We start from the raw sequence: 27,025 nt of genomic DNA on the forward strand, positions 1-27,025 counted from the left end.
AGGTCCAATGGGTGAAAAAAAGTTTGTTTGTTCTGGCACTTAATGCGGAATGCATTGAATGCTAATTTTTGTATTGGTAGCCTTTTTAAAAGGGGGATCCTACAAGGGGTACACCAACACTGTATTTCAATGCAATCTTAAACCAGCCACTTCATTAGGATGCCTGCTCAATCAGCCACATTATTAAGACCGCCCGGTCCTTCTGCCACTTTATTAGGGACGCCCTGTCCTTCGGCCACTTTATTAGGAATGCCCTGTCCTTCAGTCACTTTATTAGGAACGCCTGCGCCATCAGCCACATTATTAAGACCGTCTGCGCCATCAGCCACTTCATTATAACTGCATGCTATCATGCTAATTTTTCAACATGGTCCAAACCTCAACAAATTTAAGGTGACACATGTTGGCCACGCCCTGTTAGTATTTCTGATGTAAGGATGTAATTTTTCAAAATGTCATGTGACCACCTGCTCCATCGACTACTTCAATAATATCACCTGTTCTTACACCAGCTCTAGAGTCCACGCCCGCTCCGGTGACCAACGTCCGGATAGGTCGATTTCCTGTGGAATTTTGGTTTATAATTTATTACTGTAGTATGTTTTTTAGCAATAATAATGTTTTTTTTTTATATATAAATAATGATTTCAGTGATTCCCAGAAATGCATCTCTCAAATATGATAAGCATGGCATTGAAGGGTTAGTAATGAGTGTGTGTGTTCTGCAGCATGAGTGTGTGTGTTCCCAGTGTGAGTGAGCCTTTCCTTTCTCCGTTCCTCACTTTTTTATCGAACAAACTGATTCCTATAATTTTGTTTGTCCTGTATTACAATAAACTGGTTTGTTCAAGCACTTGCGCCTGGGGGCTCCCCTTTTCTTGGTGTTGTAACAGCTGGAGGTGGAAATGCCACCCAGTCTGTTAATGTGTGTCACCAGTGCCAACCATGCCATCCACACAGCGATGGAGCAAAGAGCAAATGTGCTAAAGAGGTCAGTGCTCGTTCCAGAAAATCTAGATCAACTTTCCACCATTTCATTTTAAATAAGAAGGAAGGTTAGACCATTTCAGCTGGCCTTTGTGTTTTTTTAAAGGTCCCCTGGTCCCCTAATACTGTATCTGACGTCTCTGTCCAAAAAGTCTTTCCATCTTTCCACTTTGATCCGGTCCTACAATGAGATTTCCCAGGACGTGCTGTTTCCGTGTCTACTGCTTTAAATGCTAATGAGGAGGAGAGGGGCGGGACGAGGAGGAGAGCGGCCTATAGAAGTTGAGCGGGCATTTGTGGAAATGACGTCATCAACACCATTCACCAACCACAATATTAGGCGCAGACAGGAAGTGGAGTCTCATGTGACAGAGCTAAATAAATACCTTGGTGCTCATTTTTACACCCAATCACTGAGCAAATGCTATTTTCAAGCCATGACGTCAGTGGAGATCCTTTTTTTTTTCTCTGGGTGGAAAAAGTATGAGAAATGGGAGACATAAGTGGACAAATTCCAGATCCGATTGTCTGAGCTGCCACTCTCTGGACGGCAAAGCCGAACGATCAAAACACTCTTTATACCTATCGCCATTTCTAGCCATATTAATGTTAAATAATCTTGCAAAGTCATGGTTTCATGATAGGGGATGTTTAAGGTACACGCTTTAATGAATTGTGAACTGAACAATGATACACAAACAATTAAGGTATCAAAAAACTATGCCTGTACTTGAGGTCAATGCACATCCAAAGGCCTTTGTCTTTCTTGCCCAAATAGCTGGTTAAGGCTAGTGACACGTACCAGTAGATAAAGTTCTGATGGAGGACCTTGACAATTTACGTCTCCATGAATGGTGAAGCCTAGGGCAGTCACATCAGCCTGTCTGCTGGCCTGTCTTAGACAGTCAGATCTGGAGGGGGAGGATCGGTGGGTATTCTGCCCTCGCAAAGGACTTATGGATTTATCCATGATGTACAAGCCAAATGTTTGGACACACCTTCTCATTTAATGTGTTTTCTTTATTTTCATGACCATTTACGTTGGTAGATTCTCACTGAAAGCATCAAAACTCATGTGTTCATTCATAGTTTTGATGCCTTCAGTGAGAATCTGCCAATGTAAATGGAATATAAATTATAATAGCAGCAAGCAGCATGGGGGGGGGGGGGTCTGTGTGAAACAGCATTTCAAGACACTGTATAATGTTGTACTGATAATAAAGATCTCTTGAATCTTTCGTACAGATTGAGAGCTGAGAAAACAGGACCAACGTGGAGCACATCACACCGGTCTTCTGACGTGCACTGCCTTTCCATCAAGGACACCAATGAGAAAAAAATGTTTTTTCAGATTTCACAGCCTTTATGTTTCCATAGCAACAGGGCATCTGAAGGATCAAGTGAAAGGTCCTAGCCTCTGTCCTTCAAGTGAGGTCTTTTGTCCGGTTGACCTCGGTTATTCCGAAAGCCACAGGTTGTTGGGGGCTGGAAGTGTGGAGGGTCACGTGGATAAGAGGCTTTTCGCTGCCGGAGGTTTTCCTGCCGCGGACCGGCGATCCCCAGAACCCCGGTGGATCCAGACGGGTCACGTGTCGGGGTGAAACTCCCCACAGCCCGAGTGACGTCGGCGCACAGGCGACGTGACGCGACCTCGGGGAGGCTGCGTGAGCTCCATCCTCCTCTTCCTCCCGAATCAAAGTTGGAGGTGAATGTACGCAAAGGGGAGAAAATCCGCTTCACATGACACCCGGGCGGGCGATTTACATAAGCAGGTACAAGTTTACAGTGTATTAGATGTAATATATAGAGAGAGGTTATGTTTATAGAGCATGCTTATATTCATTATATATATAGAGATATTCGATTTAAAGGTCACGCATACAGAATATGTCAGTGTTTGCAGCATTTATGCATTTGCGGCTGGTGCTTTTTAATATTTTATTTGATTCGGTAAAATGAAAACTGACTGGATCAAATCCGGGACTTTCTATCGGTTACCGAGGAGCGTCCGTCCGTCCATAAACGCGCATTAAATCTTCAGTTCATATTGATCAGCTAATTAGACAAAGTGCGCGTCTGCAGGTCAGGTCCTGTCCGAAATCTGCATCTGATAGAAAAGCACTTGAATAAATGAGGCTGCTGATGCTTTCTGGTTAAATGTACACTGAATCAGAGTAAAGATGAAATGGTACATTTGTATTTTGGGATCATAAGTCATATGTTGGAATATGGGACCTGTATGGTAGGTCTAGGGTAGGGTACCTAGGGTAGGTACAGAAAACTTTCATCTGAAACAATTCACAAAAAACATTTTATTTCAGTTAATTTTAATACTAACAACTCCACAATAAATTCAGTAACAGTTTTTTTTTTTATTTTTTAAAAACAGAAATATTGAAAAAAGTTATGCAATCACAATAGCCTAAAAAAAACTCAAACCATAACTTAAAGGTGGACACCTTCTGCTTTTATACAGTCTGTCTCATTTACATTTACAGCATTTGGCAGATGCTCTTACCCAGAGCAACTTTCATAAGTGCTTTAAAATATCCTTCATAATATCTTTCATCATTGTGTTTCTTTTTCCTTTGTTGCTGCTTGCATTTTTTTCTTCTGCCTTTTTCGCCCCACCATCCCTTTTGGCCCTGCCGTCTCTGTACACCAGCCCTGCGGTTAAAAAACTCTAGGAGAGGGACTTAAGAACGGAAGAACCCGTGGGAAGGAGCGATACAGAGAGGTAGTGAGCCAGGTAGTGAGCCTGCTAATGGTGTCAGTGCAGGGTTGGTGATAATTTGCCAAGAAAAAAAATGTGTGAAAAAAGCCATATTATGCTGTCTATGATGCCTGTGACCTCTGACCCAGTCAGTTAGTGTAGGAACACCCCTGGTGCTGGTGTACCATTCTGGTACAAAGACTGATGAAACCCCATTCACCACCTTTTATTAGCTAGTGTGAAGTAAGTTCAGTGGAGACAAGATGTAACCTATTGTCTATGGTGATTTTGACCTCAGCGGGAGAAGAGAGACCTGGGAGTTGGTCATCATTTCTGGCCATTTTGAATCTGGACAACAACTAGACACCAATGATGATGGTTTCTATTATTTAGTAGACCAATGGCTTCATGAATGCACTCCCTTTCCACCATCTTATAATTTCTCCCTCCTCAGATAAACCAATCAGGAACTTGACATTTAAGAATCCCTTTCATTTCAATCAAACTCGTCTCACTCTCTTTCAGTTGCTCACACACTATCATTCTCTCTTACATTCTCTATCAGGCGCGCTTACAGTCACTAGCATTCGCACGTGAGAGGCACGGGAAGGCGCGCGTACACACACGACCAGGCGCGCGGACAAACACGAGCAGGCGCGCGGACAAACACGAGCAGCGCGCGGACACACACTAGCAGGCGCGCGGTGCACGCACGAGCAGGCGCGCGGACAGGCACGAGCAGGCGCGCGGACACACACGAGCAGGCGCGCGGACAGGCACGAGCAGGCGCGCGGACACACACGAGCAGGCGCGCGGACAGGCGCGAGCAGGCGCGCGGACAGGCACGAGCAGGCGCGCGGGCACGCACGAGCAGGCGCACGGAGAGGCACGGGAAGGCGCGCGGACACACACGAGCAGGCGCGCGGACAGGCACGAGCAGGCGCGCGGACAGGCGCGAGCAGGCGCGCGGACAGGCACGAGCAGGCGCGGGCACGCACGAGCGGGCGCACGGAGAGGCACGGGAAGGCGCGCGGACACACACGAGCAGGCGCGCGGACAGGCACGAGCAGGCGCGCGGACAAACACGAGCAGGCGCGCGGACACACACGAGCAGGCGCGCGGACAGGAACGAGCAGGCGCGCGGACACACACGAGCAGGCGCGCGGACACGAGCAGGCGCGCGGACAGGCACGAGCAGGGCGCGGGCACGCACGAGCAGGCGCACGGAGAGGCACGGGAAGGCGCGCGGACACACACGAGCAGGCGCGCGGACGAGCAGGCGCGCGGACAGGCGCGAGCAGGCGCGCGGACAGGCACGAGCAGGCGCGCGGGCACGCACGAGCAGGCGCACGGAGAGGCACGGGAAGGCGCGCGGACACACACGAGCAGGCGCGCGGACAAACACGAGCAGGCGCGCGGACACACACGGCAGGCGCACGGAGAGGCACGGAAGCGCGACACACACGATCAGCGCTTACATTCACTATCATTCTCTCTTACACACACTATCATTCTCTCTTACATTCACTATCATTCTCTTTTACATTCACTATCATTCTCTCTTACACACACTATCATTCTCTCTTACATTCACTATCATTCTCTCTTACATTCACTATCATTCTCTCTTACATTCACTATTATTCTCTCTTACACTCACTATACACAATACAAAGGCCATGTCCTGGTAACCACATACACAACAAAAGACCCATCGCCCCTGCACCCATCCTCCCAGAACCAATCATCCTGGCTCTGGTGCAGTGGGACTTTCTCCGGAACATCATGATCAAGAACCTCCACCACAGAACACCCTACTTGACCGCTTGTATGTCCCTACAACCTTATGTCCACAAGCCCTGCAGTTAAGACATAACGATGCAGAACCCAGGACCTCATACCCACATGTCCCTGGACTTTATAACCAGTCTTCCCACGTTCCATGACAAGACAACAATCCTAGCCATGGTGGATTGGTTCACCAAGGCTGGCTGTGTATCACAATCACTGGGTTCTGTCCCATCCGTCAACCTCCGACTGGACCTGGGTCCTCGTCCATCAAACCTTGAATCACACAGCAGAAAAATTTCTTGATTCATGCATTTTTTTTAGTATTTAAGCAATTCTTCATTTTTTGTCTTATAGATGTAGGTGCTCGTGCCATCAATGCTAGACATTACATGCAGGTAGTTGTGTCCAAAGAAAACAGCGTCACTCTTTGGAGAATGGATCCCTGCTGTCGAAGTCTTAAGGTACCTCCTCCTATATGCTTTCACTCCACTGAAAAACACCTATGACCCTGTAGTATGCACATAGATGTGGACAGGCCATTCATGGAAAAGAAAGCTTTCTTTCAATTTTTGGAAGGACTTACTTTTATTTGGCAACATTAAGGAGGTAATATTGATCACCACATTTCTTCAGTTTTGAATACCAACCAGCAAAGAGCTGTCACATGATGACACAGCATTTATTCTTCTTTCTCACATGTAGTCATTCACAAAAAAGTACTGGAAATGTAATGCCAATGTGTTTTAATACTTCCTACTGCCAGCGGGAAATTAGCCAAACCATTTTCTGTTATTAGTTTCATCCAGCAGAAATGAGTTCAGTTTCCTCGTTTTCTGCAGCAGCATTTACTGAGTTGTGGATGATTTTTACTGCTTTCACTTTTCTGACCCATCACCTCACCTCTAATATCATCAGCCAGTGGGCCAGGAATCACAGGTCTGAGGAGGGACATATCGAATGTGGGAAAAGGAAGCTTGTATGTGACCAGATTCTCCTGGCGCAAGATGTGGGAACGTCCAATTAACTGAGGACTCAACTTTTGGCAGAGCAGGTGGAGACACAGACCTGTGGACAGCCATTCACATTCTTTAAAACCGATCTATCGGGTCTATCTTTACCAGGATTGTGGTATGGTCAACTAGAGCTTGGCAAGGTACTGGGTGGAGTTTACCAGAAGGCACTTCTCATGGAATGAGCCCATGTGATCAGCCACTTTCAGCAACTAGTGGAGACATAGCGGTAGAGACTCTCTCCTACTCTCCCTCTCAATGTCCTTGTCCAAACTCCACAGGAAGGGGATGATGGTGGTTGCGGCTCCTCTTCCTCCATGTCATGGACACAGGACAGAGTATCTGACTTTGGCGTTACAGGAGTGTAGCGGTTCTTCTTCTGCGTTGTGTATTTTTTTATTCCATTCCTCGAACAGCAAATGACGAGCTGACACCAAGAGATTTGCTTTACCACGTGTGTTCTGCACAAAAAGCAAGGTCGCATCACACATTGCATATCCTTTCTGCACCTCTCTCTACAATATTCAGTATTATAAGAACATACAAAATATTCACAAAATAACACACATACAAAATATTCCTAATATGTACATAATTTATAATGAAAAAAGAAATAACATTTTGCACACCAACCCCACGTACCTCATACAACTCACACCGTGTGTTCAAGAGAACGGAACCGGGTCTCCAACCCACTAACCCAAAGGCACGGCTGCTACCAAACAATTGTTGTGGGGTGATCAAAGTTTTATAACTCACATAACTTTTTACAATAACCATAAATTGAACAAACAAAAATACAGAAACATATTTGACATAACCAGAAACACTAACTTCGACATTCTACAATTAATTAAACACCCAGATTGTCATTATAATTCCCTGACCCACACCAGAATACAGGTAACTTTAGAAAATAAGAAAATAAAAGACACAAAGCACACATTTATAGAAATATACTTACAAATCTAGTGTAACCACATCATGAGTGGAAGCATGAAAAAAAGTGGGCCCACCTGTCTTACTAGGTTGTGATGGTTGGTGTAAACCAAAAAGGTTTCCCATGCTCCCTCCTGCCAGTGCCTCCACTCTTCGAGTATGAGCTTGAACGCAATGAGCTCTGTTGCCGATCTCATAATTTTACTCTGCGTTGGACAGCTTTCTACTAAAGGCATGACACTGTCCTGACTTTAGGGGGGTCCTCCAGTTCCATGTTCCAGAACGGAGTTTGCATCTTTCATGTGTGTCTTCTTAAATAACATGATTGTCTTCACCTGATGTATAGGGGATACATGTATCCTGCTTTGGTCGTGAGTAAATCCTTTGTCTTGTAAGTCCCTGACAGTGCAGTGTAGATGGTTCACCATGAGGCTGGAACAGAACGAAAGTGGGAGATAAGAATTGGTGGTAATTGTTCAGCTCCTCATTCCAGGTCTCTCATCAGTGCTCTCTCTGTAATACGAGAGATGATTGGAATCTGGGCTGGACAAGAAATATAGATCCATCTGCAGCAAACCTTCTGGTGTGCCACCAAAATGTTCAGGTAAATTAGCTGTGTATGATAGGTGAGTTTTCGTAGAGTGGGATGCAGTGGGCGGTGCTGGAGAAGGAAGGGTGACTTGAAGATGACTTGGCTTGCCAGCTGATCCAAGCCGCATTGTAGAGGGACAGGGGCGGTGTGCTGGATGGACAGCTCAGCTTCTTGGTTGCTGGCTGAGTGGATGTCACCCAGGAAGGTCCATGTTTTGTGGCCGATTCTTCTGTAACAGTTTGGAGACGAAGGACCAAGGCACAAGCGGTTATGAAAACATGGTTTATTACAAAAACAGCTAATGAAAGAGGGCGAGGCCCCGAACAAGGTAGAAAACACGCGCTGGGCGAACTAACAAGAGGAACATACAAACTGGTCAGGGGTGCAAGCGTCTGACTGGCACAAGAATCACCAAGACAATGAACATGGGTCCTTTTATAAACCTGATAAATCAAGTGGTGCAGTTTTCGGGACAGACAGGTTCAGAGTAAGAAGGCAGGTGACGATGGCAGGACTGGCTGAAGCTGTGACAGTTTGGTTTACGTCAGAGATGAGCCTGGTGCAGCAGGCCATGACACCAAGACCATGATGCAGAAATTACCTGTGACCTGTTCAGCTTTTTGTCGTAGGGAACATGAATTAAACGACAATATATGTTGAATCTCTTTACCTCTCCATGTGGAGTAATCCATTTTCTTTAGCCTCTGCTGTTTATATTATTTTATAGATCTCAACGTCTCCACTCACATATCCACAAAACTCTTGCTGTATTCACAGGCTGAATCAGACATTACAGAACATTTCAGGGTGAAGTTAAGTTCTCACATACAGCTCCTTTGGCTCCCATGCCCAACAACAATGAGTAGAGTAGACAAAGACATGGCAGGACATGAACAAGTTCGCCATTGTTCTCCAGACAGATACAGCGGTGGCACGTGTGCTCTCTGCACTCTCGGCACAGTGTAATTATCAGGGCTGCAGAGGAGCTTATGGCCCATGCACAAACACGCATCAGCTTGTTTGCACATCACAAAAGTAAACTCTTATTCTGGTGGTCCTACTGTCATTTGTCACATTTAATAAACATAGGAGAAGAATGGGTCAACCACTGAGGTCTCCCCCACAGATCTCCACCCTACCCCACTAGCCAAAATGTGTATGTGTATGCACAGTATTCATGTGATGTGATGTAGAAGGATGTGAATTGTGGTGTGAGAACCATGTTTATTTGTATGTGCGTGTGTGTGTGTGTGTGTGTGTGTGTATATGTGAAAATTAGACCTCAGGCACAACCTAATGCATGAAAAGCTTATGCATTAAGAGACAGCCATGCATTAGAAGACTTTAAATATTACAGTGGTAACTACAGTGTCACTTTCTTTCACATCTAAAGAAAAGCCATCGACAAGCCATTTAAGTTACATGCTAGTCACAGCGTAGTCTCAGGCTATGATTTAGCAAAGATTGTGGCTCTTACAGGGTCACTATTTATTATTATAATGTTTCACATTCACAGTCAAGCACTTCTTCTTCTTCTTGTGGAGAGCTCATTCATTGGACTTTACGCATGTCACTATTTGCATGAGCCCAAACTCAAAGACTTTACAATAATGTCAAATATGTTATATAAGATTGTCGCAATGGCGAGCCTAGAAAAAGAGGTTTGCATGGGTGGATTGTGGGAATGGCATCCACCATTATACTTGAGTAAAATAAGTGGCTACTTTACCCCTATTAATCCCACCAGATAAATATTCTCAATATGAATCACGGCTCGAGGTATGAAAATCCCAGGAGCACAATTCTAGGGTCTTGAATGGTGATGCCATGGTGATGCCATTCACGTGCCCACGTTGGTTTCAGCATTGCAGGCTGTTTACTTTTGATGTGGGGTGAAGAACAATTTAATTTTTCCAGCCAAATTCCCTTCATCGCTTAGAGCTAGTGGAAGATTGCTGTTTTATACATGGTGTAGCAATCATTCATTGACCACTGAATGTTCATTTTTCCTGTGTCCATTTAAATTTAATGAACAGTTAATTTATACCATTTTGTAATTGCCTATATAACTATTTTTTTCAGGGGGATGTTTATATGTCACTGTCAATACTGCAACAAACTCCTGCTGAAATTCTTTTAATTTCTTATCGGAAAAGTCATGCTGCAGATATTGGAACAGGTCCCCACTCTCTAAACTGAATTCTCTTTAGAGGCAATGTTATTCCAGAATGGATTACTGTGGTATTTGACATTAAATACTATAGCAACGACGACTCAACAACAACAGCAGAAAACAACATTAGTGTGTTTTATTCTAAATCTTCCATTGCAAGGTTCCATGAGAACAAGTGAGCAATGAAGATTGTGGTCATAGCAGATTTCCAACTGCTGCATTTTAGTCTCACACACAGTGGTTTTATGGCGCCTGTTTATAACCCTGATCTCCATGTTTCAACAGCAAAACATCTCCCAACGGTAAAGATCTGAAAGCTTATGGCATCGTTCTCATCATGTAACAATATAAAAAAAAATTGTGACCCGTGAAAGGCAGATGAACAGAGAGACAGACGAAGGAATGTCACACCTCTGTCAGTTTGTGCAGTGGCTCACCATGGTTCTACAGCAAGAGGGACACAAACGGTGCATGCCGACAGGGCTGCAGCACCCTGGTGACCCAGTTTAATGGTGCGAGTTCACAGGCAACAGCAGCAGCCACAGAACAACACAGGCTTTCTTCTGCCTGGCCCTGTTGGTATCAAGCAGAGATAATTGATGATTTGGACTTGAGTGGCTTCCAGAATTTCCTTTCCTGCACATGCTTATATTTTTTCTCTAAAATGATTGGCAGCACTTAATCAATTAATTTTCTGATTGACGGCCCTAACATATTTTACTCAGTAATTTTACAATGAATTAATTGCTAGAAAAACCTTTGACCCAAACATGGCAGTGTGTGAGTTCCACTCTATTAAAAAAACATTTCCTGTACACATTGCAGGATAATAATGTAAACGTCATCTGATCATCATCTGAAACAGCCCTACTCCGACACTGGCCGTCTGCATCTTTATGTGAGGATCATCTCTGGCTAGGATGAAATTTCACATCCATGTCGTAGGCCACACCCACACAGGAAGTAAACGAAATACAATTGAATACGCTCAATTCTTTTAACGCATTATGGATTAACTGCAGTGTTTAATGTGTTCATTATAACAGCCCTTGTGAGACAGGAGTAAAGGATGTAGTGGTAGTCAAACCTGGTTTCAGTGCCCTGTGCAGCTTTATTGCAAATTGGATAAAAAAATGATGTGAAAAGTGTATCTAAAAAAAAAATGTTTACAAATATACATAACATATACAGAAATTGGCTAGTCACTGTTGTCACGCCCACTGTTGGGCTGAACAGGGAAGGAAGTGCAGGCGAAGGACGTTGTGGCACAAAAAAAAGGGCTTTATTGAACATAAAACGGCATGAGGGTCAAAAAGGACTAAGCAAGACACAAAGGGACCGAAAATAACCCGAAGGCGTGTGCCAGTTGCCAGGATCTGAAAAACTACACATAAGGGAAGGTTAATCCATGTCAATGTGGCTGCAACATCTGAGTGCTGCTTCTTGAGTTTTATGGAGTCCTGATCCATTAAGTCTAATTGGTGTCATCTGGGATGGATCAGGACTCCATAATCAGGTGTATGGTGTGACGGCCCCATAGTTCATAATCTCTTGCTGTGAAATAGAAGTTTGGAATAGGTTATGCATTCAATGATACTGTCTGAAGGATAATATTAATGTGCAGGCTAATATCTATTTGTATACCAATGAAGTTTTTGAACTTCATGGACATTGAGTTTGCAAACCTATGCAAATATATAAAATATAAAATTTGATATAAAGTTATTTTTTTTAGTTCTTCTGTGTTTTAAGGCTGAAGATAGATGTAAAGTTTTGTGCAGCCCTGTGCATGCTTTCACAAATGTAGATGAGGTTGAAGTTGAGGTTGAAGTTTGTCATATGTACAGAGTACAATGAAATTCTTACTTGAAAACCCCTCCCATGTAGACAGAACATAGAACATGATACATAGAAGACAAAGTGCAGCAGCAATAATTAAGTCGCAGAAGGCTAAGTTGCATAAAGTGAGTGTGCATAATTTAAGTGACAGTGGATACTATGTGTTGTATAGCCTGATGGCACTGGGGTAGAAACTATTCCTGAATCGTGATGTGCGTGTGTGAATTGTCCTGAGTCTCTTGCCTGGTGGCAGGACAGTAAAAGGGTGGCTGGGGTCCTTCAGGATGCTCTTTGTTTTCTTGAGACAGCGCGTGGTGTAAATGTCCATTATTGCTGGGAGTGGTGTGCCTGTGATCCTCTGAGCTGTTTTCACCACCCTCTGCAGAGCTTTCTTGTCCTGAGCAGTGCAACTGTCATACCAGGACTCAATACTGCCCGTGAGGATGGACTCCACAGCGCACCTGTAGAAGCTGGTGAGGACAGAGGTGGATACCCCAGTCTTCTTTATGCCTCTGAGGAAGCGGAGTCGTTGGTGGGCTTTTTTTGTGACCGCTGCTGTGTGTTCTGAGGACTTGAGGTTGGCACTGAGGGTGACCCCAAGGAGCCTGAAGCTGCTGACCCTCTCCACAGCATGTAGATAGGGAGATGAGCTGTATCCTGCCTCCTAAAATACAGCTGTGTTGTGAGTGAAGATACTCAGAATGGGGCTTTTGAGGATTTTTTTAACTCATTGCTGGTATGGTTGGTTCATTTCCAGGTATAGTTTGGTGAGATAATATGTCCTCTTCGTTTGCCTTTACTCTTCACAGATTTTCCTTGCGGCCTTGTCCTTTGCCTATTTTGCCAAGGCCTTGTCTGGAAGCTATATGAAGAGCACAATAACTCAACTGGAGCGGAGGTTTGATATTCCCAGTTACATAATTGGAATTATCGACGGGAGCTTTGAGATTGGTGAGTGGTCTGATGCCCATATTCCAACACCTTTTCTTGTACTGTACAGCAGTGTGAAGAATTCATACACTGATCAGCCACAATGTTCAAACACTGACTGACAAAAGCCACTTTCAAGGACTGAAGATAAGTAATGGGCATCTAGCCTGGTTCTTATGTAATCTATGCTTATGGTTTGGTGCCATACAGCACAGTTCACAGGTCTAGTCGATGCCTTAGGTGCCTAGACAGTGTTAGCCAGGTGGTGTTAATGTTGTGGCTGATTTATGTATGTGCACTGCAGGCAGACTGATGTGTGTTCTGTGCAGCTGTCCAGTATACCATAAGCCTGGCAACGCGATGTTCCTCGTGTGTAGTCATGTTCAGGGTGCCTCTAAATGCATACTTGTGTGTGTTTTGGACAGTCCAGTATATTAAGAAATGTCTGCGTGGATTTATATTTGAAATTAAACAGCTGGATAAATATTTAGTCTATGCAATGTCACTGCAGCACTCTGAGAGTATCTCTGAGTGCACTTATGGTATTAACAACTAATTTTCTTAAAAGGGGATTTGGTTTACTAGCACCATAATGGTACTTTCATCAACTGAATGATGCAGCTCCATACATTTTAAAACCTCCCTCAAAGCCTACCAAGAAAACAGACATCTGTGTAATTTAACACCATCTGGTCTTCGGGGGAGTGGCATGTTACTTCAGTGTGATCAAATTTAATTATGAAATTAGTGTTCTCTTTTCTGTTTCAGGTAATTTATTAGTTATAGCATTCGTGAGCTATTTTGGTGCCAAGCTTCATCGGCCTAAGATCATCTCAGTTGGATGTCTTCTAATGTCGCTCGGAACATTCCTAATCGCCATGCCTCATTTCATTATTGGACGGTAAGCCTGGAGAAAATGGTTGTTAGATTAGAACCTTCCTACCTCCCTTTGATCATAGAGATCCCAGATAGCCCAGCTAGTGGTGAATCCGCAGTGTGAATGTCCCCCAGATACTATTGTCTTACTGTGTGTATGTATAGATTTTTTTATATGATGCACAACCCAGGTTGGAACCCATAACCATGGTGCCATGGGTTTTGATCTGTGGTTCTCATCTCATGCTGTTCATTTTTTACTGAAAATATAAGATCTGATCATACTACAGAAATCCTGTCTTTCAGTCCTGGACTTCAGATGTAGTGAAATCATGATAAAGCAAACAGATTTTTTGATGTAAAGTAACAGTAACCAAGAACTTCTGTTCTTAGCTCTTTTGAAAATTGTGTCTTTTTACGCTCACATGCTGAATTTGTTGCTCTGACGTGTGCACAGCTACACGTTTGAGACGTTTCTGAAACCAGCCCTGAACACCAGCAGCAACATCTCACCCTGTCCAGCAAACCACCCAGAGCCCCCACACGCAGGTGGCAGGCCGTCCATAGTGTCCTCTGTTGGTAAGATTTAGATATTACTCTTGACAAACGTCCCAGAGGTGCACCGAGGACATTCTGGTGTGACATCTTAGTGTTTATCTAAAATGAATACACTGTACAGAATTATAAATGTGTAGCTTATGGATGTGTTATGATATGATATTCCTGTTTGCTTACACTGAACGTCTGGTCTACAGCTGCTCAGCTTGCACATGCATTAATCCACTGGCAGTGAAAAAGCCTGTGCCAAAAATATTTGTTCTCCCTGTTCTCCCTGCCAGAAGGGAAAAGATAAGCAAAAGATAAGAGCCAGAGCATTTAAATGTAGTTTTATTGTATTACATTTTGTGTGCAATCAACTACATTCAAGGAAACATCATGATATTGTATGCTTAACAATAAATGGAATTTAAGTAGGTGGATATTTGGGCAGTTGTTCAGTAAACCTGGCTGTTTATGGCTCATCTTTTCCAGGCTGCGAGCGAGAGTCCAGTCTGTCGATGTGGATCTACATTTTCATGGGCAACGTGTTGCGAGGGATCGGCGAGACCCCCGTGCAGCCATTAGGAATCTCCTACATTGATGATTACACCCGCGCTGAGGACACTGCCCTCTACATTGGTAGGCATCGCTCTCCCTGAAACCTGACATTTCAAAAGGGAAATATTGGCAGACGGCTGGTACAAAGCAGAGCAAAATAGGCTTCCTGTCAAAAACAAAAAGTCACACACACTTTTGTTGCTCCACCTTTAGCCTTGATTACGTCATGCATTTGCTGTAGCACTGTTCCAATGAGCTGCTGCAATGTCATGTGATGGGACAGTTGGAACGCTGCACAAATTCTTCTCCAGCACATCCCAGTGGGTTTAAGATCTGGACTCTGTGGTGGCCAATCCATGTGTGATGTGTCATGCCCTCTGAACTACAATTTGAGCCTGATGAATCCTGGTATTTTCACATTGTAATATGCCTGTGTCATCAGGGAAGAATGACCTGGTCATTCAGTATATTCAGGTAGTCAGCTGACCACATTCTTTGGGGATATAATGTTGCTGAACCTCGACCTGGCCGACTGCAGCAACCCCAGATCACAGCTCTTGTACGGTAGGAACTAGGCATGATGGCTGAATCGCTTCATGCACCTCGCTGATGCACCGTCACTCTGGAACAGGGACAGTCTAGACCACATCAGACCACATGACTTTCTTCCATTGCTCAAGAGTCCAAACTACACAGCGGTTGAGCTCTAATGCCTAGAGTTTCCATCACATTGTACATGTGGAAATGCTCGTACTTTGAAATCAGCTGTTGATTTTTTACAATTTGATTTCACCAGATATTTCAGTGATAAGCAATCCAACCACAAATATTTCACAAAGATGGTTTTCCAATATCCTTCCACTTTATAATAATGCATTGGACAGGTTTTTTTAACCCAATTTTAGAGCATTCAGCAATCTTTTCACCGTTTTCTTTTTTTTTTGCATGGCAATAATTTGACCATTTCTGAAACCATTTCTTAATACGTATATATATGTAGATTGTGGTCAATAACTTGAATGAAACATGTTTATTTCAGGCTGTGTTCAGACCATATCCATCATCGGCCCTGTGTTTGGATACTTACTGGGGTCTTTCTGTGCCAAAATTTATGTGGACATTGGATTTGTTGACATGGGTAAGCATGTTTACACATTATTATGAGATGAGTTGCACATAAGTTGGGACACTAATAAAATAGTTTATAAATACACATTCTTGCTATCCAAACCAGTAAGACATTCCAGACAAAGATGTGATGGGGTCAAAATAGAGAAATATAACGATCATCCCATATGTAATCAGCATTCAGCAAGGCTTAAGAGCGAAGAAAGGGACAGGATTTGGAAAAAATGTGCAACAAAATTATAATATTAATAAAATATTTATATTGTTGGACAAAAAAAATGACATTTTATTAGTCCCACAAGTGGGAAATGTACATTGTCACGGCAGAAAGTTGTCATGACACAGACACGTATCCAAATGCAGAAAAAATGGTTTATTTACCAAAAAAAACAATGCCACGACCAAAACCAAAACTGTTGAACCAGTACCGGGAATTCATTAAAAGGACTTACAACATGTAAGGGTCAGTGCTTTAGGACACGGTCAGTTGGAGAAGGGAACTGGGAAAGATGGACGGCAGATACTGACCCAAATGGGGAAAAGGTAAGAGGATGTCTGAGGGAACAAGTACACATCAGGGGAGGCGACAGGGGGATTAAAAAAAACAGATAACACAAACAGGACTATGATGAGTGTATGACAAAAACTAAGACAGACGTCAAAACCTGCAGTAGAGTCAACAACTTAACAAGATATTGTTATACATAGTTTACATAGACCCCATGGAGCTCTGGCCCGGCGCACTGACTGGGGCACCCCCCGCAGTCGGAACTGTGACAGTACTCCCCCTCCATGGTGCGTCTCCCAACTCACCCCTGGCGAGTTCAAATCCTGTTGGTAGTCTTCTGATCTTGGGGATCTCCGGGAGTACTTGAACTGTATGACTGGTCTCCTCGACCCCATGATAGCTTTTGCAGGCCATTGAGGTCCAGCTGCACAAGTCCACCAGTACTCCTCGTCTAAGGTATTGCCAGGGAAACAGGGGCAGTGTGATAGAACTGTGCGATCTGCCCCTGGCCACCCATGATCACCAGAAGCCAGACTGGACCAGCAGGCACCACCCTCACTCCTGACACAATGCGAGAGTTTAGAGGGAAGCCCGTGTCTGCTCACCCCTGATGCACAAGCCAATGGACAGGATGGCTGGCCAAGAGATCCCCCTGGTTCAGCGTGAGAAGGTGCTCAGGAGGTGTTCTCTTCTCCCATCATCATCATCATCATCATCATCACCTGCACGTATCAGTCCTGTCCTGCACCCTAAAATACCCTGCACCACCATTTGTATATAAGAACCTGAGGACATACCCCTGCCGATACTAACATGTGCCAATGTGTGTACTGAACCTGTGAACCTGCCTCACCTGAATAACCTTCTAAATAAATACATCTGAATGAATCTCTAATCCCTCAGATGGCTTAGCCATTCATCTTTAAGTGATTTATTTCCTTGGGGTCAGCATCACTTTGAAAAAACCTTTTACATGAAATACTTTATCTGATTTGTTCTTGAACTTAATTTCACTGGTTTTATTGGCAGTCGGCTGCTCTGTGACATGAGCAATCAACATGCATGTCTTTTTGAATACAAATGCTTAATGCATGTATAGCCAAATTATAGCAGTGTGCTGGCCATGGAATCCGGCCATAAATGGAAGAAACATAAATGCTTCTGAAGGTCTATTGCAGCCTTCTCAATCATTCTTTACCTTCTGATTTGTCCATCCCCAAACAGACACCATTACCATCAGCCCCAGTGATGCTCGCTGGGTGGGCGCCTGGTGGCTGGGCTACCTCATTGCAGGCGTCATCACCTTGTTGTCAGCCGTGCCTTTCTGGTTCCTGCCCAAGGCTCTACCACTGACAAGTGACCGGCAGGAGACACAGTGCTCCCCTGAGCAGGCACAGTTCCTTAAACATTCCCTGCACGTCCAGCATAAGAACATGCCTGACGAGCTGGTCAGCTTCCACAACATGGCAAAAGGTTTGGAAAACATGGCTACATGCCGGTTTATGTAATACAGCATTGCACCTACTTTCTTTCTGGAAATGTGTCTGTTCACGTTTGTGGACACAGTATCATCACATTTGCATGCTATTGTTAAACAGCCTGCCTGCCTGCGGGTATTTATACTCTTCTGAGGACAAAATGAGCTTACAATGAGCTCAGGCACAGTGGGTCAGTGGTGGCCTAGCGGGTAAGGAAGCGGACTGAAATGTAACTGAAATGTTGCCGGTTCAAATCCCGAACCGCCAAGGTACCACTGAGGTCCTCTTGAGCAAGGGACCGTCCGTACACTCCAGTTTGATTATCACATGATTTGTTAATCAGAAACTTGATCATATTTACTGTGTTTTGAATTTTTAATTCAGAATGGATACTGATATTTTTCAAAATATTTCAATATGAGCTGTGTATGCTTATATATCATGTATGTGTGTGTGCGTTTGTGTGTGTGTGTATATACGGTACAGACCAAAAGTTTGGACACACCTTCACATTCAATGTGTTTTCTTTATTTTCATGACCATTTATGTTGGTAGATTCTCACTGAAGGCATCAGAACTATGAATGAACACATGTGGAGTTATGTACTGAGACCTGGCCTCCACAGTCACCGGACCTGAACCCAATTGAGGTTGTTTTGGGGTGAGCTGGACCGCAGAGTGAAGGCAAAGGGGCCAACAAGTGCTAAACACCTCTGGGAACTCCTTCAAGACTGTTGGAAAACCATTTCAGGTGACGACCTCTTGAAGCTCATCGAGAGAATGCCAAGAGTGTGCAAAGTAACCAGAGCAAAGAAACTAGAATATAAAACATGTTTTCAGTTATTTCACCTTTTTTTGTTAAGTACATAACTCCACATGCGTTCATTCATAGTTTTGATGTCTTCAGTGAGAATCTACCAACGTAGTTGGTCATGAAAATAAAGAAAACACATTGAATGTGAAGGTGTGTCCAAACCTTTGGCCTGTACACACACACACACACACACACACTGATTTATGCTGATATGAAGAACAGACTTTTTAGAGTGAAGGACTTATTCATGTCTTTCAGAGTTCCTCCCGACTCTGAAAAGCCTGATGGGAAACCCTGTTTACTTTGTATATCTCTGTGTAACCATCATTCAGTTCAATTCGCTCATTGGCATGGTCACCTATAAGCCCAAGTACATCGAACAGCACTATGGACAGTCGGCCTCTAAAGCCAACTTTCTAATGGGTACGTACACTTACACTGTTCCCTGAAAATTAACATTTTACAGCAGCATTTTTAATTATTAATTTCATGTTAAAAATATACAATATATATAAACTGTTTCTTGAATATTCTGTTAACAGTACAACTCACTCAGGGCTGAGTGTCTGTGTATATGTGTGTATGGGTTTGTGTCGGCTTGGGATGTAGGGGGGGTGTAAAATTGCATTCAGAATTCTCCATCCTTGCAGCTTGCAAAAGCAATCCTCTGTCCCCATGACCTGACCACTTCACATGAATTATGGATGAGGCAACTTTCACTCAAGATCAAAGCTTCTGCTTTGATCTGTGGGGGGAAGTATCACCCATAAATGCAACCCACCTGCTGCTGTTTTTCTAGAGTCCTTTTGCATGGAATATTACTAGTGTTCTAATGTACTTTACTCTGCTTCAGGTGTCATCAACATTCCGGCCGTGGCCCTTGGTATCTTTTTAGGTGGGGTTATCATGAAAAAGCTCAAGTTTGGCATCATGGGCGCAGCCAAGTTTGCCTTTGGGACATCCCTGCTGGGCTACTTCCTCTCACTCTGCTTTTTTGCAATGGGCTGTGAGAACGCCAAGGTGGCTGGAATTACAGTGTCTTACCAGGGGTAGGTTCTCAGAAGCAATTTTACCAAATTGCCCTTATGGTAAAACATTGAAACTTTTACTCTTGAGGCACTCAAGAGTCCCTTGGTACACATGTTTTACAATGCAGAGAGTTCAGTGTATGTGACTGTGTACAGGGATAAGGTTCACTCAAATAGGACCTTAGCAAAAATGAGCAGAGTATACTCACCAACAGAATTAAATTGCAAATACAATGCCAACACAATAGAAGACATTGCAAAATCCAGCCATAACATAACATAACATTTGGATCATCATTTTGAGAGAGGAATTCAGATGCTTGCTTAAGAACTGCCCTCTCAATGATTTTGGATAGGTTGATAGTGGCCTAGTTGGTAAGACACTCGCCTTTTAACCAGAAGACCCAGGTTTTAACCCCACTTACTACCATTGTGTCCCTGAGGATTACACTTAACCCTCAGTGTCTCCAGGGGGGGACTGTCCCTGTAACTACTGATTGTAAGTCAGATAAGAGCGTCAGATAAATTAGGAAGGGGCTGTGCTGAGGCTACCACTGATGAGTGACTAGTGGTACAATTACTGCTAACTGTATGTCAATCACTTTCTAAGATTTGTAGATTGGAGGACTGCAAACCTGGTTCAAATTGAAGGAGTAGATCAGGAACATGAAGCTTGTCACCAAGTACGAGGAGCGAAATGTTATATTCAGGGATAGTAGAAATCACACGATGTAACTCATCTACAAATCTGCCCATTTGACCAGGTGGATGGTAAAGAGAGATTCTCAAAGATAGCATCGTATCTGGGACGGAGCATCGTTGGTGGATAGAGCAGCTGTTGTAAGGGACTGGATCCAGGTTTCAGTAAAAGCACATAGATCAATGAACAGAGGTGAAGTCTGATTTATTGACTGTTCCAAAACCCCATAGACATGGACAGAGGAAGCCGAAGAACGTACTGACTAGATAGATCTGATTTCTTTGCCTGTTTTGGTAACAGAGCTGTTTGCAGACACTGTTAAATGCAGGAATTAACTGGAAGCACAGCTGGACTGCCTTTTCACAGTGTAGTGAAGGGACGTGAGAGCCCTGACAATTATGTCTTCACCCAAGGATAGACGCTTATGCTGACACTTCAGAGACAATACACAATGGATATTAGAAATACCTAATTGGACACACAGATTTGAGTACAGCCTCAAGTTCAGCAGAATGAAGGAGGTGAGTCTCGGCCAGTCACGTGTACAGGAACGCAATGATGAACCCAAATATAGATATACACCAGGGAGATGAATCTCAAGTCAAAACCCATGCAGGCAGACTGTGCTCCACAAGTAGCTCAGTGGCAGTTTTGACTGAGCTGCATAGACCTTGTGGGGCAGTGGTGACCTTGCGGTTAAGGAAGCGGCCCCGTAATCAGAAGGTTGCCGGTTCGAATCCCGATCCGCCAAGGTGCCACTGAGCAAAGCATCGTCCCCACACACTGCTCCCCGGGCGCCTGTCATGGCTGCCGGCTGCCCACTGTTCACTCAGGGTGATGGGTTAAATGCAGAGGACAAATTTCACTGTGTGCACTGTGTGCTGTGCTGCTGTGTGACAATCACTTTTTTTTTTTTTTTTTTTCGTCATTTTGCTCAGTGCCACCTCAGTGGCACCTTGGCGGTTTGGGCCCGCTCCCTTACCCACTAGGCCAACCACTGCACCATCACATGCAATTCGCTCACCGCCGTACAAGAAAGAGAACTCACACTCAATCCCCATTCATTGCTTTATCATTCTCTGCCTCATAAGAAAGGATCATCTTATCATATCTTCATCTACATTCACTGCATTACCTGCATTATCTTAGCTTCACACGCTCTCTCCACCATCTCCAATGATGTGTTGTGGTTGTCAAACCAAAAAAAATTGTATAATGTTAACTTAATTTGCTACCATTTAATTGTTAAAATGTTCAAAAGAACAATTTACTGGGAGCATCGCAGGCGAACACATATGCTTTATACTTTTAACTAGCGGTCATCGTGTTCCCTTTCACGTATTCCTGGATTTCGCTACACATGTAACCAAATACATCCCAGTCGTTCCCCAGCGGGACGTCCTCGCCAAGTCAAGCACCTGCGCTCAACCTGCTGCAGCCCCTCAGACTTGCCGAAAGCTTCCACTATGTCTGCATGTGCGCCGCATCAGTCAAACTGTGATACTTAGGTGTGTATCCCGTTCTGGCCGGGAAAGTCCCGTAATTTACCCATCTTTCCCGCCGTCCTCCCATCGTAGTATTTTCCCGTAAATCTCCCGTACGTAAAAAAAAAACGCCCCCCCTCGCAAAAAAAATATCACGATCAATGGGACACCAAATGTCTTTTTCCGAAGAAGAGCAGTTCGGGAAGTAGTGCAGCTGTGCATAAAGCCAATTGTAGTTTAGAAGTGGTTGACAAGTGGTGATTTTAGCTTTCTTGTCATGTAATGGATACTGGGGCTTGGTTGGGGTGGTGGGACTGCCCATGGCGGGTGCCGGAAAATGTCCCTTATTTTCAATGACAGGTATGGTATCCAGTGGTTTAGACATTCATGCCTGTGCGTTTAGGTATTTTTTAGAGTGGACAGTGAATTTACCAGCATTTACGTTGTATCAAAGTGTCATGTCTTTAGTGTCGTCTCAAGGAGAGGTAGAATAAAATATTTCCAAAAATGTGAGGGGTGTACTCATTTTTGCCCCAGATCTCAACCGGCACGTACAGAGTTTACCAACTATGAATAGAGAACGGTGTTCTCCTCCATAAACATTGTACAATATCATTTTTCTCCACATTTTTTTTTTTTTTGTGGGTTGGGTGGAAATGTGAAGCGTGGATGCACTGTCACACCACAACAAGTCCCTGCTCTCCGGCTGTAACATGGGCTGTGCCTGCTCTGCGAAAGACTGGGATCCAGTGTGCGGGGAGAATGGGATCACGTATGTTAACCCCTGCCTCGCCGGCTGCACCATCGCCAGTGGCTCTGGGAAGAACACGGTCAGACGAGCTACTCTTTGGCATTGCATTATTATAGATTATTACTGATCTCATGAATATGCAACCATATAATCTAGTGGAAGGTATTACTGCAAACAGTCATTTCTGTTCATTCATGTCTTACCAGAGAAATGGCTTAGATCACATAGTGATCAGAAGCACTTTATTTTTATACAAATCATATTTGTGTACTTTGGTAGACTGTAAAAAAAAAAAAAGTTCTAACAACTTCAGGTAATTTCCTAAGTTAAGTTGAGAGAACTTGCAAACATTTTTCCCAACTTTCCCAACTCCCAAAACTCATTGAACATTCATTTAAACTGCTTCTTCAAACTAGTGCACTGATTATATAAATTGCTGACTATTGTATTATGGGACTGTCTGACTGTCTTTGACCCTGTTCAACATGGGCTACTCCTCTATGTTATGGGTTCAACACCCCTGCAGTCCCCAAATGTCCCTTGAAGGAGTGAAATCTTTTTACCATTCCACTCTGCAGACGTTTCATCACTGCCGCTGCGTTTCTGAGGCTGACCCTGGCTCAGTAGCGGCCAGTAATCTGACAGCGACGTTGGGCCACTGCCCACAGCGTGGTGGCTGTGACCAAATCTTCCCCTATTTCCTGGCCCTGTCTGTTATAACCTCCTTCATCATCTCACTGGGGGGAACACCGGGCTATGTGCTGCTCATCAGGTCGGCCCCCCGACTGCATCTCAACAGCCACATGTTTAGGTCTGGTTTGATATTCTGTGATTGTTTTTTTTTTTTATCCTCTGTTCCAGATGCATTAAGCCTGAGCTGAAATCTTTAGCTCTGGGGTTCCATACACTGGCCACTCGAACCCTCGGTATGTTCTGTTAAATCCATGCCAGCATGGCTGCTTGTTGCATGGGCAAACGTGTTGCGTCGTAACTTACTTTTTAAACCCGTGTTGTGCAGCTGGAATTCCTGCCCCGATTTATTTTGGGGCCGTTATAGACACGACCTGTCTGAGATGGGGAAACAAGCGCTGCGGCGGGCGGGGAGCATGTAGGATCTACAACACTGCAGCCTACAGGTACTCCCTTGGGCTTCTCTCTCCGTATTCACCGCAGCTTGCTTTACATCCCACTCGTTTTTTTACCAGGCTGTGAGCAGTTTGTCTTTGCATCAATCGTTGCACAAAGTGATGCCATATTTAATCGCCTTAATGTTGAAACTTCGCTTCACTCTGTCCCAACAGACTGGTGTACCTGGCACTGACACTTGGCCTACGGACTGTCTCCTTCTTGCTGTGCATTCTGGGATTTGTGCTGTTGAAGAGGCATGTCCAGAATAAGCCAGCGCTGACCGATGGGAACGCAGAGCTGGAGTGCCTCAGCAAAGAGGACAGTCACTCCCTGCACTGTGACCAGATGCTACAGACTCTGGAGTACGACCCCAACAGAGAGACACGGTTGTGATGGACCGGCTTTGTGTGCAAAAGATAAGATGCGTATGGACAAATATCTCTCGTATTGGAAAAATGGCACACAGGACAAACATTTTATATATTTGTACTGAACCACTATAGATTTAGGTGACACATGTGTCTCAAGACAATTTAAATTGCTTGAATACATTATTAATACATTATTTCTTTTCTTAAAATATATGTTTTTATTTGTTTTGGCTGTAGTTTTCTCATTAATATGTTTTTGATTTTAAAAATAGCTGTTTGGTGCATTTTTTGTAAACTGCCATTTGATCCCAGAAGACATCTCTGGTTCTGGTACAGTGTGGTAAGCAATAGTCCTAATTGATGTCCTATAGTGGCGTATGGACAATGTCAGCAAGACCATGAGGCTTATTGTGTCTTTTGCACAATGTAAACATGACCACAAGGTCCCCTCCAAGCCACAGATACCCTTGCAGACCTACACTCTGCATTCTGGCCTGAAATGTATGTAAAAGATATTGAATAGTTTTTCTCTGTAGCGCCACCTATTGGATTTCTCCAAGACCGCATCTAGGGTTGGCAACTAATGAATGTCAGGGTGCAAAATGTCAAACAAAATATGTAACCAGAACCTATGAGGCATGTCAGATACACGTGTTAATGTCAGTTTGTTATCATTTGTTGTACATTTTAAAAGGCCATAGTGCCCCTGTGAAAGTTCGCATTGGCAGGTTCAAATTTGAGAAGAGTAAATGCTCAGGAGTTGTCACACATTTTCATAACTTGTGATATAGAAACAAAAAAGGTAATTAATGTTTATTAAAAATGTGTGTGTGTGTCTGTGAGAGAACAGTAGAGTATTATACAGTTGGATGAAAACACTACTCAGGACTGATTTCCAGCACTAATAAGGTTATGTTTTATTACAAACCCCATTAACCTCATCAGGTTAATACCTTCCAGTCAGCTGTACATTGCAGAAGTGAGAGCTTTACCAGGTATTTGCAGAAGTAGTATTTATCAGTACTGCAGTGGATGCTAATTGACATTCATTTCCATGGGAAGCTGTTTTTTATCAAATCTATTGAGCTCTTTTTTCAATCCTATATTATTGCATATTGTTGGTGTTTTCATATATGATATAAGGGTCCTTTTTGCCACAGTGCAGTACCTCATTGTATTCACTGACATGATTGTACCATAAATATTGTGTAACCATTGTGCCTAGTGAAGAAATCACACTGACGTACAATACTGGTGTAGATTAAGAAGAGGTTGGCAAACCCTCAGTCATGGCATTTTCCTTTCTTCCTCTGTTCTGAAGTCTGTTGAGATGATATGAAGAATGCAGTAATGTTTGCCTGTACAGGATTGTTGGGGTTCAATGACACACACACACACACACACACACACACACACTCACCCACTCCTTTTCAAATGCGACTTTGGGTAGATAAAGTCTTCCCCAACACATCCCAAAGACTTTTAAAAAGGTGGGGTTAAAAGAATGGGATGTTTTACTCCGATCTGTTTCAAATGCCTGGAACATCAAGAAAGAAAAAAATGATATTGATGGAGAATCATTCAGTATATTCAGGTACTCGGATGACTTGCCACATGATGTTGCTGAAATCAGACCTGACCAAACTCAGATTAGAACACCAATTTAGGGGATGAGGGGTCAGTACACACTTCAGAATTGTTGCCAACTGAGATTATTTATTTAGATTGGACAGCAAATTTACAGTTTTACAAGCTGTACATGGGACTACTTTACATTGGATAAAACTGCCATGATAAAATTTTTAAAAATCAACAAAAATGTGGGTAAATGTGGTCAGCTGAGGCATCTTTATTATAACCGTCTCTTCCCTGTTTTCCTGCTTGCTCATATCATCTCATCTCATCTATAGTCTTTGACTCTCCCAGCCCTGCTCTCCGAACTGAGGCAAACGTGGATTTCATCAACTGGTCTCGCAACGTGGTTGACACCATCTTCTCGAAGAGAAATCCAGGTGCGGGGAACATGAGTGTCCTGCTGGAGCGTATGCGGCTGGTTATGCCATGGACGGTTGGGAGAGGTGGAGGGTCTTTTCCCGTAATCAGAAGGTTGCCGGTTCGAATCCCAATCCACCAAGGTGCCACTGAGGTGCCACTGAGCAAAGCACTGTCCCCACACACTGCTCCCCGGGCGCCTGTCATGGCTGCCCACTGCTCACTCAGGGTGATGGGTTAAATGCAGAGGACACATTTCACTGTGTGCTGCTGTGTATCACAATGACAATCACTTTATACACGAACACTGATGAACAACATCCCCTACTGACCATACAGAAGTATGTACTGCAACGGAGACCTCAATATGAATAACAGTTGGTCCATGGAAATTAACAGGCTTTCCAAGATCAGTACATAAATACAAAGGTGACCAAGAGCAATACAAAAGCTTCGATCATTTTTATAGGTGTGTGTTCCTAGTAGCCAAGTGAAAAAAAGACACTCACCTACAAACCACATGATCACAAAGTCACAGGTTCAAACAGGAAATGAGTGTTTTCAAGGCAAGTACCTGTAGCTGTACCTGGTGTTCCTTCACCAGCTGATCATGAACTTCCATCAGTCACTGAGCCTCCTCCTCCTCTTCATGGTCTGTCTCTACCTGTAACGTCTGGTGTTCCTTCAGCAGCTGA

The 27,025-nt window shown here is 43.8% G+C and overlaps 1 protein-coding gene across 2 annotated transcripts; it reads left to right on the forward strand.

Moving 5' to 3' along the window:
• The first annotated feature begins 2,526 nt into the window (after positions 1–2,526).
• LOC114794775 (solute carrier organic anion transporter family member 1C1-like) lies at positions 2,527–25,497 on the forward strand. Of its 2 annotated transcripts, XM_028987548.1 has the most exons (15): positions 2,527–2,759; positions 5,846–5,952; positions 12,854–12,995; positions 13,743–13,875; positions 14,308–14,429; positions 14,883–15,029; positions 15,988–16,086; positions 17,809–18,057; positions 19,135–19,299; positions 19,730–19,925; positions 22,753–22,918; positions 23,418–23,611; positions 23,701–23,765; positions 23,858–23,975; positions 24,141–25,497. In XM_028987548.1, exons 2-15 carry the CDS (start codon positions 5,881–5,883, stop codon positions 24,358–24,360), a joined length of 2,088 nt encoding a protein of 695 aa, XP_028843381.1. In that variant the 5' UTR covers positions 2,527–2,759; positions 5,846–5,880; the 3' UTR covers positions 24,361–25,497. The 2 variants fall into 2 exon arrangements, with proteins under 2 accessions (XP_028843381.1, XP_028843382.1); XM_028987549.1 differs by lacking the exon at positions 5,846–5,952.
• Positions 25,498–27,025: the final 1,528 nt, after the last annotated feature.

The sequence above is a fragment of the Denticeps clupeoides genome, chromosome 7 (assembly GCF_900700375.1).
Source record: "Denticeps clupeoides chromosome 7, fDenClu1.1, whole genome shotgun sequence".
NCBI lineage: Eukaryota > Metazoa > Chordata > Actinopteri > Clupeiformes > Denticipitidae > Denticeps > Denticeps clupeoides.